Source organism: Mixophyes fleayi, chromosome 3 (assembly GCF_038048845.1).
Source record: "Mixophyes fleayi isolate aMixFle1 chromosome 3, aMixFle1.hap1, whole genome shotgun sequence".
NCBI lineage: Eukaryota > Metazoa > Chordata > Amphibia > Anura > Limnodynastidae > Mixophyes > Mixophyes fleayi.
The window spans coordinates 126,145,386-126,162,229 of NC_134404.1; the positions used below are offsets into that span (position 1 = coordinate 126,145,386).

Below are 16,844 nucleotides of genomic sequence, written 5' to 3' on the forward strand. Positions count from 1 at the left end.
ATTTATATTGAGTCTAGCTGTGTAGTTTATGTATAAGAAGCTATTCAAATTCTGGGGAAATGTACCTTTGAGAGGCTAATCATTGTATTATCTTCTAAATTGGTTGTCTCTATCACGCACGCACGCACTATACTTATTTTATCTATGTATTTGGAGTCTAAGCGTTAACCTCTTGTTAAAGAGGTGGAGCTCTTTGAAATCAGGTGTTGAAATACTGAGGGAATTAACCTCTGACAAAAGAATCATCTTATTTTCTCAACCCTAGAGTGTCTGGATGTGACTCTTATTTTGATGGTATCACACTATGTCTGGCACTTCTCTTTTTGTGTCGTATATAATATATATATATATATATATATATATATATATATATATATATATATATATATATATATATACATACACACACACACACACACACATATATACAACAGCTTAAAATTACTGTCCAAAAAAATTTAAAAACCTACTCATTTCATACAAAATTATGACAGTTACCTTTCAATTATTGTCTAATTACAACAAAACATTAATAAATCAAATGTGTCAACATGCTTACCCCATGTAAAAGGATATAAATAATTCATACACAAAATATGTGCTTGTTTATGTGTACATGTAAATACACATGTGTATAGAAGCATATATACAAACAGATAAGAAATCAACCACAAAAAAATAGATTTAAGCAAAAATGGGGAGAGAAGACAACTCTCCCGAATGTCAGGATTGGGCGGTCATGGTGATGAAATTCTCTGCGACTCCCGTCAATATGGCACCACCTAACGCTGCATTCAGCAGCAGGTTCGAGGCCATGATAACACAAATCGCATAGTCACCCCTACCCCCTCTCGTGGAGGGGGGAGTCAAAAAGTCGGCTGCTATAATTTAATCAAATCCTTTTTCATTCTACTGTTCTCTCTCTTCCTAGAAAGGCTTCTTTTTGACACATTTCCTCCTATCCCTTCCTTTGGCCCTACCCATTGTTATGTGTATATAATAAGAGGTTCACAATAGCCACAAAGAAACTATTTCACATCTCTCTGCTCCTATGTTCAAACATACAGTCATGGCCAAAAGTTTTAATAATGACACATTATTATAATTTTTCACAAAGTCTGCTGCCTCAATTTTTATAATGGCAATTTGCATATTCTCCAGAATGTCCCTCTTTGCCATGAGAATGAACATTATCCCAAAAACAACAACATTTCCACTGCATTTCAGCTCTGCCACAAAAGGACCAGCTGATCTGCAAGAAAACACGTGTAGTCACCATTGCTTTGCACAAATAGGGCTTCACAGGCAAGGATATTGCTGCTAGTAGGATTGCACCTAAATCAACCATTTATCAGATCATCAAGAACTTCAAGGAGAGAGCTTCAATAGTTGTGAAGGCGGCTTCTGAGCACCCAAGAACATCCAAGCAAGCGTCAGGACACTCTCCTAAAGTTGATTCAGCTGTGGGATTGGGGCACCACCAGTGCAGAGCTTGCTCAGGAATGACAGCAGGCAGGTGTGAGTGCAGATGCACTCACAGTGAGGCGAAGACTTTTGGAGGATGGCCTGGTGTAAAGAAGGCCAGCAAAGAAGCCACTTCTCTCCAGGGAAAATATCAGGGACAGACAGATATTCTACAAAAGGTACAGGAATTGGACTGCTGAGGAATGGGGTAAAGTCATTTTCTCTGATGAATCCCCTTTCAGATTGTTTGGGGCATCTGGAAAAAGACTTGTCCGGAGAAGGAAAGGTGAGCGCTACCATCAGTCCTGTATCATGCCAACCGTAAGGCATCCTGAGACCATTCATGTGTGGTGTTGCTTCTCAGCCAAGGGAGTAGGCAAAAGTGGCAAAAGTCATAAGTAGCTCAGGAATCCAAACATCGAAATGTTGGCTGGGAAACTCGCCAGACCAACAACAACATCTGACAAAAAAGATCTAAAAACACTAATGCAACAAACTTTGCGAAAACCAATATTTTTGTCATTCTCAAAACGTTTGGCCACGACTATATACTCATCTGAGCAAATTCTACATAACCTTATACCGGGACCACTTGAAGGCCACTAATTAAACTTCTGGAATAGCAACAATCTGCCCAGTGTATAGCATTACCCATATTATTTTTTCTAAGGATGTCTGTTTATATAAATGGTATGCCTGTCCGTTTATATTGAACTAATTCCTCTTTATACAGCACATGTGATTTGGTGAACCATAAAGAAAATATATGTACATTCAATTGGCAACAGCACATAAAATAACACATCCCTTGAGATTTCAGAGCTTCAGGACATTTAAATAAAAAGAGAGATCAAGAGAGAAAGTCAGACTTAGGAAATTCTTATCGTGCTACCCAGGATTTAAACACACCACCCAGGGATTAAGGGATTAGGGAGAAAAGTTTTCATTTCCCTGGCCACAAATAAAGATGTTGTTCACTTACCCTAGAAACCAAACTTATGTGTGCACAAAAAATAAAAGCGGCAAAGCTGGTCTTGCTAATTGTTTTCTAAAAAGGTGCATGTTTTATCACAGCAGACAGCGCATCGTAAAAGGAAGTTTATAAAGTAAAGCAAACCAGGTTTTTAAAGGGCCAGGAAACATGAAATACTAATATTAAGGCATCTCTAATAATACTTGCAAATGTAAGCACAATAGTTCCCAAACTACATACATCAAATGCAAACATTTTTAGGCAATAAAAGGCTCCCTGCAGTCCTTCAATAAGCTTCCTGGCAAGAAGTCGGGTGTAAAATAGAAACTGGCTGTGTGTATGAATTTTGTTCACATTTTACATAGGTGTATTTGGCATCATAGTGCTGTATAGAGTTTAACGGTGTATGACAGACCAGCATAAGGTTTCACAGAGCAGCACCTTATGGCATTACAGTGTTGCTTATAAAGGAACATATCACAATAGGATATAATGGTTTACCTTAGACTGGTATATCAAAATAAACTGGGCTGCATCAAATGAGAAATAAAAAAAAACAGTTGGGAATCATGTAGTAGGACAGCAAGCCAAAATAAAGCACTATAGGTTATCACTAGGAAATATTAAAGGATCACAGTGGGTATAATGTATGACCAAACACCACAAAATGAGACAGTGATAACCATGGTGTTTAGGGTATCAGCGAAACATGCAATTAAACATTTGCATATTGTCCAGAGTAGCGCATCAAGGAAGTACTCCACCCAACAGTAAGAAGTTTACAATAACCACACCGCTTTCCCCACAGAACTGCAGTGTAACATAACTGTATAAACGCTGCACTGAATACTTAACAAAAAAGTGTAAAAAAAATTACAATGTTTAAAACCCACTTACACTAAAGTACAAAAGTTTCAGACATTGATTGCACTTTATTTTGTTGGATACAGTTGGTATGCAGATTTTATTATGGCTAATATATAGTATAATTATATACTGTAGCAAATTATAAATACTGTAACATGTTAATACCAGAGGCTGACTAAAATAAATAAAATAACCAAATTGTGTATACTTTACTAAATAAGTTGTTCATGTTCTCTTTCTCCCCGTGGCTGCAGGTTGACATGCTGCTCCTGTAATTTTACAGGCACAGTGTTGATGACAAAGTGTGTCATTACAGAGTAACACTGATTATTTTTTGCAAATTTTACAGTTTGACAAAATTGCAGCAGTTCTTCCAATATGATGTGCAGGAATCATCTACTACTTTGGCACAACTGTAACCTCACAGGTGTAAAGTAGCCATTCTGTGCAATCTTGCTCATTAGGATTCATCCTGGTCATTGCATCACAAATATGATAGAGAAGTCTGGTTTGTGTAAAAGAGCTTTTTCATGTCTGTGATGTCAGTTCGGGATGATAGTTTCAGGAGCAGTCTTAAGCCATTTCTATCATAGCCTGCTAATTAAATTTTCTCTTGAATGCGAAGACAAACCAACAAGATATAAACATACAGATGTCAGTATTGATTTCCTGTAGTAACTGAGTTGTGTAATGTGCAATAACAGCCTCAGGAATCCTGTGCTAAAAATTCTAGTTTTCTGTATCTCTTTAATTTAATTGTATATACACAAGAACACTATACAGGTCTCCCTGATATAACATTGTAATAACATGAAGAGGATACAGCTAAAATGGACTTCGCACTAACTATTTAGTATTTTATGTGTCCACATTAGTTTTTACAATTGTATCAATATACAGGTCTACATTTCTGGACATGTCAAAAAAGACCTGGGCCCAGGTTGCCAGAATTTCAGGGGACACAGTTTGTTATTCAATATCTTTCTTAATTGAACATATTATTTCATATGTATCTGTACTTCTGCGGATCCATGATGCTCTAGTTACTGGTAGAAAACATGTCTTTTATAGAAGGTGGAGTTTATGCCACGTTGCAGTTTGTGATTAAGGAAGCACATAAAAAGCCAAGTAGATGGGCAACATAATTCTGAGACTGATGGTACAAAATCTGATGTGCTAAAATATAGATGTTTCACATCTAAGGGTTTATTTATCATAGGGCGAAAACAGCTGTCACAGGGCGTCATTATTCACCGGATCTCACTGTAGATATCTTTCCCATGCTTTGCCTATTTAACAAGGATTGTGGCAGTAAAGATTAATGATTTTAGAATAAAGGATTTTTTCAATAGGCAATATTTTTTAAAAAAAATCAATTTTTACGTTTTTATTTATCTTTGTATACTAAGCAGAACTGAAATTGTTAGTCTGTGCTTTCAGTCCCACTGTGCACGCGTGAACCGGCTAGCCAGGTCATGCACGTGCATATCCCTTAAGACTGGTCCGGTGAAGAAATAAGTTAAGTCTTACCGCTCCGGGCTAGAATGGCCAAGGCAGCCGATTTATTAATAATAAATTATAAAATTTTAATGGTAACGTATGGTAATAGAACTGAATTTTCTATTACTACTTGTCACAGTGATAGAAAAACAGTGTTTGCCACCATTATGGTGTGATTATTCTACAGGACTACAAACATGTAAATAAATCATTGTTACGTGGGCATCTGTCACACTCTGTGAACCAACTTAATTCTCCTTATAAATGGCAGCTGTCCAAGGATTTCCTTGGGAGTGCAACTTTCTTAATGATTCCCTAGTAACTATTTTACGATTTATTCGTTTTTAATAGGAACAGACCACTTTGCTGTAACTAACTTGTGTACGACTTTCCCCATAAAATATTAGAGAACGCTTATAAATGTATTTTTAATGAGACAGATGTACTATTATGAAATTTAAAAACATACTTGTGGAAATCCTCAATGCAGTGAATGTGGCCGGATGCATCCACGGTGAAAGGAATTCCATCCAGACTGCGGAAGCATACTACACAGATGAAGCACTGAGGGTGATAGGCTTTCCCAGTAGCTCTGAGGATCCTCTCCATGATTGGCTTGGCACAGACATTGCACTGCTCCAGAGTGTGCTGTAGAAGGGAAACACCACAAATCTTAACAAAACTGGCTGACATGTACACAAAATAATGCATTGTACTGTACTGCACCCATATCATTCTGCTGTAAATAAATGTAACCAGCTATTAGCAGAATTATTTATTAATATTTCCTATTTCTGATAACACAGAATAAAGATGGACAATATGACACTCCATATCTTTACTGGACTACAGTTTCCAGAACCCTCAGAGTATTTCTTCAATGACTAGAGCTCCAAAGGTTATACAATGTCACGTCACATTCATCAATTAATCTATCGGCCACTATAAATAGGATAAAGGAGATGCACATAGATGATGGCAGAGTTGTATTTATTTTAGGTTCTTTTCTTATGTGATCACCACTTGTGATGATAATGTGCTTTGAGAGAAGTAGCATAGAAATCCGCTGATAACATGAAATCAAACGATAACCTTACAGGATAGACCGTAAACCATGGCGACTTTCTCCTATTAACATAAAAATTTACCACACCACATTTTATTTTGCCTGTAAATATTACAGCAGCGCTGGCATAGGCTTCAGAGAGTATATGAGCAATAAAAGCATTGGTTGACATTGAACACTTATTTTCTAAAATTAAAAATAAGATATATACATATATAGAGCTTGGGGCTGCTCCATTCAGCCATTGTTCCTGGGGCTTTTTTGTTCATCTCACATGCTGTGTGTGTGATACTGTGAAGGGGCATGTGACTGCTTGGACTACTAAAAACCACAGGGTCAGAGATTGCAGTTATTGGTTCTCTTGCTCACATCCATCTCAGCAGCCATTTTAAAGTGGTAAATAAATTGAGAGTGCTATACTACAGAAATGGAGAAGCACTGGGAAAAACAGTTTCAGAGTAAGGTAAACTATCAGGGAAGTGGGTGGGCTAGATAGCACATATTTTATAAAGAATTTTTTTTTTAAAAAAAAAATGTATTTAAAGCTGCAGGCCTGGTTTTATAAAAGACAGTGCTAAAGGATTTTTGCTAGAAATGATCTAATCCCAGCAACTCTATGCAGACCTGTGATTCTATAGGACTGCCGCAGCTTCAGAAACTCAATCCATTAAAACAGTGCATAGAATTTTACACAGCCCTCTATACACATTTTCAGAGTTTCCTGTTCTATCGAGCTTACAATACAGTTTTCTCATTGTTTTCATTATATGGTCAGTGTTCCTAACTTCAGAGCTGTTCCTTTGCCAACAACAACAAAAGTTTACTTTTATTAGTATGGCATACAAATACTGGTCTTGTAGCTGTGTTACTGGGGACATAAATAAATGTTTTATTTTTGCATGTATGTGCAACAAAATGTGTACTGTGCAAAAAGTCTGTGACTTTTACCAAAGAATGTGAGACGATATTGGCAATGTAAATAAACCATTTTAGTGAAGGAAACTGCACCATTCTGATACTAGTACCTATGTCACCTAAAGCCCCTCGCAGTCACTCATGAAATTGTACTGATAGCCCAATCTCTCTACCATGGGAATACACCAAGCAGAATGTGAGCTGCCTCCCAGCTGTGAGGATCACACATGCAGTCAGGCATCAGACTGACAGATAACCCCAGTGGCACTCCTTTTGTGCACTGAGGACACCTCTGTCTTGTATTGAAATACACAACACCCTTTTTGGTTTCATGCGAGCACACAGTGTACTTAAAACAAAATTTACAATGTTATCATAATATCCTTTAACTAACCATCCATTCATCTCCACAGCTCCCACTGACTACTGATTTCCCTGCTTGAAGAAAATGTTATAAAGTTCTTCTGTTCATGACAGATACTAAAAGTACTTTAGTGTGAAACTGCTAGTTTCTTGGAAAACCTTTAAATACCTGAGTAAATAACTTTATTTTTCCAGATATAGATCAATTGATGTTTCACATGTGAAACAAATCTAATGTGTAATCAGTTGTGAAAGATAGCTATGAAACCCTTATCATCATTTAGTGCATCCACGTAAATTTGACAAAACGGAATAACACAACTTCTTATTTTGTGAACATGTTCACCAGCCATGGGTTTGATTCTGACCACGGACTATCTGTGTTGAGATTGCATGTCATCCCCGTGCTTGCGCAGGTTATCTGTGTGCATTCCAGCCTCCTCCCATAGTCCAAAAATACAACTGTAGGTTAATTGGCTGTCAGGGCGCTCCAATTGGGCAGGGGCTAATAGTGTGAACGATTCAATAATCTCTGGACAGTGCTGCATAATATGGTGACATATAAACAATGTGTGTGTGTAAATGTTACAAAGTAACTTATCCTTTGACAGATATCACACATCCCTAGCATATCTCTTATAGCTAGTCTTTCTATTTCTGCTTTAGTGGTTCTTTCCCACTATTTCTTACAGAGCTCTTCTAGCTCAGAAATATTCAGGTCTTTTCACATGTTTGAGATTTGCCTGTATATTTTCAATAATGAGATATATTTTGGATTGTTATCTTGCAGAATATACCTAGTTTCAGCTTCAATTTATTCACTGGCTGCCATTAGCTTCTTGGATTTGTTGGTATTTAGTTGAATCCATTCTTCCTTCTACACATTATATTTCGTGTGCCACTGTCTGCAACACAATTCTAAAGCATAATAGATTAATCCCCATCCCTAGTGGTTTGCAAGGTGTAGCTTTCTTAAAACAATTAGCCTGCTTTTCTTAAAATGTATTTATAAAATTTAAAATTTTATGGCTGTGGCCAAAACATTCCATATTTGTTTATCAATACAGCCCACAGCTGCTTTCTGGCTTATCTAAGTATTCTCTTCTATGCTTCAGAAGTTGACTTTTGTGATTAGGTTGTACCAAACGTTTTGTTCTGACAACTCTTCCACGTAGATCATTTTTTTTTTTAAAATTGCAATGCTGTATTGTGGACCACTTCTCCGATGCAAGCTAAACCTTTCTGCAGCTCTTTAACAGTGATATTAATTGCATAGCTGCCAGCCTACAAGCAAATATAACAGACATTTTTCTGGATCTTCCAGATCATGCCTTTACTTCAACAGTTCTCCTTAACTTCCATTTTCGTATTGATGTTTTTTTGGAAATTCCAAGCTTTCTAACAGTAACTTATCCATTTTCAAGTCCTCAGTCAGCTGCTTATAGGAGCCCATATTTGTTCAGAGTAGGCACAACATGCTAGGAGGTTAGAAGGGTTGGTAATTATTCTAATCTGGAATGAACCTTCAAATTATTTAATTTAAGGCCTAATTGGTCAATCAAGATGAGGCTGTAAAAATAGAAATTAGTGAACCAACTGAAAGGTGGTATAAAAAGGAAGCACTGTATCTGGTTATGTATATGTTTGAGAGCTCTCTGGAATTTTTAGGCTATGAAACCCATCAGCAATTTCCAATATCTTATATTTAGAATGTACATAATGTACTGTCTACTGTAAAGTATATCACAGCACACTACAATTTCGTAACACATTATGAATGTGTGGTACAAGCAAAAGGGCCAGTGTTAGTTATGTTGTCAATTAGTAACATCCTCTACAGAACATCAGCAGGTCTGCTTTGGCATACAATAAAATGTAGAGATTAACACTCTCTTGTCAGATTACATTGTGAAGAGTAGGGAGTATGGGGTTCCACTCAGAATAGAAACTGTGCAGCAGAGAACAAGACAAGCAGCTGACCAGAAATGAAAGACTAAGACAGTTGTAAAGCACATTAAATGTTCCAGTTCACAGCACAGATTTAAAATGGGTGATCTTAAAGACATTCTTTCCTCACCAGTATGTTGCCGCATATCATTACATAAAAGTACATTTGCTCTATTGTAAACTTTTTGAAAAAAATCTAAAGAAAGATATTTCAAGTATGTAAATATTATGAATATAAGTATTTATATTAGAAATGAGCAGTTCTGATTCAGAGAAATCCAACAGACCAGAGACTTGGGGTTTGGAGTAGAAACAAAACGCTACTCGATTCTTCACCCCAAAATCAGATTTGAAAACATGCTATACAGGAAGTGCACCATTGTTCTTCCAGTTATTATGTTCCAAGCTAGACCACTAGAGTATGCATTTGATAGTGGAGGTGCGCTGTTGTACCTCCTTGGTACATGTCTTAGGTACTCATGAGGAATACACATCTGCTAGGCAGGTGTCCCAGTGGATCACATAGAAAAGGCTGTGTTTGGTTGTTAAAATAAAAACCTGTTTGTGTACTTCCGGCTTTGGTACATCCAGTTATGCGTTCAGGGTAGAATGGATATTGTTTGGAGTGCCCCATAGAGAATACAAGCGAGCCATTGCCATATATTTTGCAAGGATATGCAGACAATCACCTTTTGATAAATCATAAGCTACAGATGAAGACAATCTGGGATTGCATAAGTCAGGAGGGTTTTTCGAATATCTGTCTTTTATGTTGCTCTATGTAGTTATCTTCACAAAGGTCCAAATGTAGGACCGAAATAAGGACTAATGTGAGATATGGAATTGAATTAAAAGAAAATTAAAGCAGAAATGGTGATTGTATCTTTTAGTAAACTGCCATGTATTTTTGCTGCTACTCTGCCACTAATTTTAGCCAGGGAACATGCTGCAGACTTTCCCAAAATTATTGTCAATTTGGACAGTTGTGAAGAGATCATTAGAATATAAACTGTAAATGACTGCTAATGCTATAAATCGTAATCTAGGAGCAAATACAGCTCAAAATCACATTAATTTAAATTTGTGAAAAATATGTAAAATAAACTCAGAACCAAAAACTTTCAGGATTTTTGGGCAAAACCTGTAACCAATCCAAAACACAAAGACATTTTAGAACCAAAACATGGTGGTAAGCGCACATCACATTTATACTCTTCCCCCAAGTGTATGCAGCCTACAAGGGAACAGTGCCCTGGTTTAAGTTATAAATATGATAGCCTGTGTCACCTAAGGCAGAGATTGCAGCAGTGCTACTAATTATAGGACAACCCCCACCAATATTCAAAGTAGACATCCGGCTTGCACTACAGTTCTCGGCACTGGAGAACCCTGATCATCTAAAGCTCTACATGTATATTCTACAGTCTTTTACCTGAACCCAAATGTATTTTAATAATAAAGGCAGTGTAGAATTGATTGACGCCAATACCATGAATCACTAACACATTATTATATACTGAGTGGCCCACTGCAAGACTCTTGGTACTATGTGAACACTGGAAGTGAATGAACTGTTGAACTCATGTTTGAGTATACTTCATAGGGCAGCTGCCACTTGATTAATTCTGCAATTTTGCCAGGTTTATCAAAACCACAAAGAAAGTGAAAAGTAAAAGGCTCCCAAATTGATGGATGTTATATTAACTTCATGCTCAACATTTAAAATAAATATATGGCCTCATACAAATAAATAATATTGAAAAGGCTTATCTGAAGAATTTGGAAAAATCTCTTATTCCAGTAGTCTCAGACTTGTTCCCTGAAGCCGTTGCACTCATGGAATAGCAATAGTTCCGCCACTGGTTATAGCTCAAATACAATAGTCAGTGACAGTCTATACTAAGTGCCATGCTATGCTTGTCTCAATGACTGCGATCAAATGGCCAGGTGTCGTATGTACAAGATACATACTCTAATAAATTAGCATTACTCAGTAATGTTTAGGGGACTCATGATTACTGGTTAATTGAAATATTGCAGGAAGAATTTTATTGTGTGCGCCAGATCCCCCACATTTTTCTTGCTTTTCCTGTGACACTTGGGCTAGATTTCCAGCCATAATATACATTCCAGCTCTGTGCATGATAATCTAAAAATAGAGCCCAAATATAAATACTTTATTCTGGAGCTCATCCATAATCAAATTACAAGACATCTGTAAAAAGTACTGAAGGTACCAAAGAAGTTTTCAAATTCATGGCTATTCTGAGAAGCTATATCAATGTATTCTGTTCAGGGTTAGTCTGTTTTATTTAAAGCTTTTAGCAGCAGAGTAAGACATGCCAGACAGAAGCAGGATCCTGTTAAAGGTTCCCCTCTAGCTGAAGATGAAACGTTCCTGGAATTACTGAAATCTCCATATGCTGGAAGGGAAGCAAAAAAACCCCAAAACAAAACAGTTTGTGATCACCTGTTTTCTTCACGGTTAGTAGAGTGTAAAATACCAAACCTTATTCTAGTTGCCTTTGGGTAGTGATTAATTTTCCTGCAATTCACAGCCAAAATACATCTTAAACATAAAAAAGCTAAACTGCTTGAAAGAAGGTGCCAAATTGTGCACATGACTAAGTGCTTAAAATGGTTTCTGCCGCTGCTTGCAAAGTCCACATGTTTCATCATGTATGTTACCAATTCCTAGAAGCACACATGATACACAATGTGGACTAACTGGTTATATCTATGCAGGGATGTTTTACAATGGCAGATTAACAACTATCAAACAAGAACATATATTAAACCATAGTTATAGCACGACGCAACTATATCATATTCCTGAAACAACTAAAGAGGAAACATATATTCATGTTCACTATCTCCTGTTTCTCTATGCAAATCCCCACGCTCCTTTTTTCTTCTCGAGTTTGAGGCATTGGTCTGTATGGAAAACTTAATTACCTGTAAGAAAATGTATGCTTGTTTTTTGGATTCAAAATAATATCTGTCACTTTATGTACTGTATTTATGATAATTTGTGCTTTAGCGGTGTATGTAGGTTCTTATGCCACTTGGATGCCTGTAAACACTCACGTACATGTTAGTTTTGCCAAATTGAAATCTTATAAGGAATGCATGTATATCAAATAAATTCTAATATGCCATCAGTATTACTGCTGCAATTTGACATCTTACGAATGTGGACCTTCACTCTACCACATTGCAAAAAAGAAGTCGAGTAAGTGACTGGCTTAAAGTCTCATGGCTGGAGATTGCATTTACGGACAGAAACAAGTGTCAGAGCAATTTTGAAATTAAATGGAATACTTAGCTATTTGAGCGGTCTTATAGCCATTGTCTTAAGAAAAACAACAGGGTTCCTTAATATGTGGTATATATGTACTCCTAGGAGCACTTCAACCAGATAAAATGGGTACTAGTAAAGATCTAAGGGGTTGCTTGGTACACATTTATATAAAGGGATACCTAGGATAAACTGAGACACATTTAGGGGTCTAATGAAAAATATTTGCAGATATAAGGAGGCTTGTAATATAAATGTTGAGAAACCTTGGTTTAGAGGAATTACAAGGTGTCTTCCCCTTTAAAACAACCTTTCCATTCCTTTGGTACACTGATAACATAATCGCATGGTAGTGAACACAGACTGTGTCCCCCTAGCACCAAAGCCACCAGACCTATCTAGCAGTGTTGAAGGGAAGCTGTTGGTAATACTGGGACTGCTCAATGTATCTAAAGAAGAACAAAACATGCGCCTCTGGTGCATTATTGTTTAACAATGGGACCTTTATCTACGATAGACACACTTAGATCAATTCTTACCCACCGCCACTCAGGACACCAAATAAGCACCAACTGCAACCTCCTCACAGCAAGATCATAACATTGATATAAAAGCAAGGTGTGCCCAATAATATAGCTAACTTATAAATACAGTGCACAAAAAAGTAAACTAATGACCACCATGTTTATGATGGCAGATAAAATTATTAATTACTAAATTAAATTTATGTTGATAAAGGTAAAATTTTTCTACATTTTGTTGATCTATGTTAGGTTAATTGGCTGCTAACAAAAATTGACCCTAGTCTGTGTGTCTGTGTCTATGTTAGGGAATTTAGACTAAGTTCCAATGGGGCAGGGACTGATGTGAGTGAGTTCTCTGTACAGCGCTGCGGAATTAGTGGCGCTATATAAATAAATGATGATTTTGTTGATCTAGAAGGCTTATTCATGAAGATCTTCTAAGGGAGTTTAACTGAGGTTCCAAAATGATGAAAGAATAAGTCTTGTCTCATGCAGAATATATGCCCAGAATGACATCCGATGAAGCACACTACTTTGTGTCTTTTTGTACACTCTATTCATTGATTTGTTGCACTATTAGGGATACACCTTATTTTATATTCCTTATATCCATTTAATGTTTAATAATTTAGGATTCCTATTTATATATTTTTTTTAAACCTGAATTAAAAGGGATATTTCTTTTTTGGCCCTGGATTAATTTTGTTTGTATAGTTAACGTCACAATAAATATTTGACGTCCTTTATTACCTTATGTTTACACATTATACACATTTTTCTTAGCAGTAACTTTAACGGCAGCATTACTCTTTTTTTCCTGGCTTGAATTTCTGTGCAATCACTTCTTCAAATATCAGCACAAACTCCCATACAAATATAAAATAACATCCAGAGCTGCTCTGTGCCTGTTGACAGCGGAGGAAGTTGCTACCATCTGCCAAGTGAGAATTTTCCTTGGGTTCTGGCAAATCCGAGTAGTAGCACTGTAGCAGTAAACAGCTGAGTGACTCTGCAGAAAAAAACATGTGTTCTCTCACTCCCCTCAGTTTAAAAACAACATATACTTTGTGAGCATCTCACAGAACATGCCTCAAAAAAACTTCCACCAATATTACATCAGGCTGCCGTTTGCAGTTATAAAAATGAAAATATTATTCAAAATCAGGAAAGGCCGCTTGTGTGAGGAATGATATGGATGGATGCTTTCCAAATGAGAACTGCATTACATCAGATACATTTCAAACCAAATGTTTTACTGGGACCAATGAAGTGTTCAGAATTTAGACATGTGATGGCTACTTGAGTGCTATAACACTTTGCATAGAATGTTTGCCACATACTTATGTTTAAAACCGTAATTAGCATTTATCCGGCAGACTGCTAAAACACAAGATTAAAGACTGCCATGCCCCTTTCATTCTTTTTAAACAATCGGTAGCCGTTTTGTTTTTAAAACCAAACAACAAGCCTGTCAGATGACGGTCTACCCTGCTTTTTTACATACAATGTATTTGATATCACAGAAGACTGGTCAGCAAGAGAGGGATGAAAAGATGAAAAAATAACTTGTGAGATAATTGACTAACATGCAGAAAGCTGACAATGATTAGAGAACAAGTCTAATAAAAATATTTTTTTGAATTATAACTTCTAAAATAAAATTAAGTCTACATGATTACCTTACGTTTCTTAAAGTATAGTATGGGCAATTTAGATTGACTGAATAAATTCCCCAGGCAGGGTCAACCTTCAGTAGCAAATTAAAATCCACATATCAGTGCAACTAGCTTCATTAGAAAGAATAAACAGATTCTAAAATAATTTACCCCTTTGCATCCTGTTACAAGTGAATGTGTGTCGATCTGCTCCATTTAATCTATTAAACATCCCACTGTCCTTAATTTACTTCTGTCTAGGAGAGACCGAGCTCTTAATGTAATCATCCTTCAAGGGAAAAGAAAGAGGAAATAACATTTTTAATCTTGAGATGACTAAAACACTGCCCTCCAGTCAAATGCAGCAGCTTCCTTTGCTTTGGGACTTCATTGCGATTCTTGTAAAAACTCACTCTACCATTAAATAGTCTATGGAGAAGGGAACACTTCTGAAGAGAGATATTGGTTGTGTTTTCCAGGAAGTGATTCCACAGAAACACGGCATGAAATCTAACCATCTATACAATCCTAACAACTCTGAGAAATGAAAAATGGAAACGTGCTCTCTCTCTACATATGGTTGGTGCTCTTGTGACAAACCAAGTTGGCCCAGAAAAGCTGAAGAGAATTTTGGCAAACTAGTCCTAAATACCTACACGCTAAATAAAAATATTTACTTTACCTCATAGGTCAGGAAACTTTTATTCCTACTGTCCAGCTTTAGAAGTATTCCTTTGCACTATCAGTATATATATATATATATATATATATATATATATATATATATATATATATATATATATATATATATATATATGTAAATACTGCAGCATGAAAATCAGGCACACAGTACAGTGTTTTTATTTGTTTCTACATCTCCTGTTGATGACGTTTAAATGTAGCAGAGAGTAGGTGTATGACATGTACTGTTACATCTCAGACACTTTTTCATTAACCCATTTAAAGATTATGGTGAGATCTCTCTGTTTGTCCATGTGCAGTTAAACACATATTGTATCCTACCAAGCTCCTCTAGAAGTGGGTAGATTGTTTTTGCTTCAATGTAAACAGCAGCGTTACAATCAATGATACCGGTCTCCCAAAATACTGGAGAATTTAATTTTGCAAATCTCACTGACAGCATGCATTTCACACTAGACGCAGTGTGCCCAAGCACTGTCTTGTAATGTAGTGCAGAATAGACCAGAGTTAGAAGAAAGAAGTTAATAATTGTCCACATTCTCAGTTGTTTAATTACCAAGGGTGTTAGTTTGCTGTACATATGCCTAGGGCTTTTCATGTACTTTAAAGAAAGTGTTTAGGGACACACATATACCTAACATGGTACAGCTTTTCTAAATAACAATCTATACTTTAGGTAGTTCAAGCTCCTGAATTAATAATACAAACTGGAAAATCTGGATCCTTAACTATTCCAAAATGTGATGGATACAGGGCAGACACCGTCTCCCTGAGCTTGGATTATAATGAATTAGTTGAAATACACAGCTCTGCAATAAGCAAGCGCATTGTATGGAAATTAAAATGAAGACGATATGTATGCCAGGGCAAATTTGCTAATTCAATATCGCATAACCTTTCCTAAAGGCAAATATTTCAAGAAAGATAACCAGCGAATCTTCAGCATCAAGTCAGATTAACATAAACCAAATTACTTTGAATGAATAATCTTATTTAAAAAATGATACATATCAAGGCTAATTAAAAAAACAGACCGAAAATGTTGAGTATTCATTTTTAAGAAAAGAAAAACCATTTAATCCGACATATACGGTAGCCCAAATTGCACATCTGGGAGGCCATTACACTACAACAATGCAATACCCTGCACTTATGTGTGGTACTGTATAGTTCTATTACAGTCATGAAAATACAGTAATATTTGTTTGAGGAAGATTTTGTGAAATATCAACTTGGGAATTTGCTGACTGTATAGCGTTTAGTATGTTTAATAGTATATATTACTTGAACTTCATAAATTTGGTCATTTTTATATACATAAGAAAAAAACATGTCATGTTCCATTTACTTTTACAACAATATTACATTGTGCAAACTGCTACAAAAGTTAGTAAATGTGTAATGTCCTTATATAGTATTTAAATGTATATAAAAAGGCATTGCAATTTTCTAAATAATGACAGTAAGCTGTGAAATGCTTTATGACTTGTTTACCCTGACAGCACTACTTCCTTTTATGAAAGGATGTTTAAGAAACTCTTGCCTGAAATAGAACGTTACTGCTATACCA

The 16,844-nt window shown here is 36.3% G+C and overlaps 1 protein-coding gene and 1 long non-coding RNA gene across 8 annotated transcripts in view; both read right to left on the reverse strand.

The window, feature by feature from the left end:
• Window positions 1-16,844, reverse strand: part of LOC142142770 (uncharacterized) — a 508,920-nt gene that overhangs the window by 179,216 nt on the left and 312,860 nt on the right. The window lies entirely within an intron of this gene.
• The window catches only part of LPP (LIM domain containing preferred translocation partner in lipoma), a 251,578-nt gene that overhangs the window by 9,110 nt on the left and 225,624 nt on the right, over window positions 1-16,844 (reverse strand). For all 7 annotated transcript variants that reach the window (XM_075202315.1, XM_075202312.1, XM_075202314.1 and 4 more), the window contains one exon: window positions 5,274-5,452. In XM_075202315.1, the coding sequence (XP_075058416.1) occupies window positions 5,274-5,452 (179 nt within the window). The remainder of the gene's footprint in view (window positions 1-5,273; window positions 5,453-16,844) is intronic.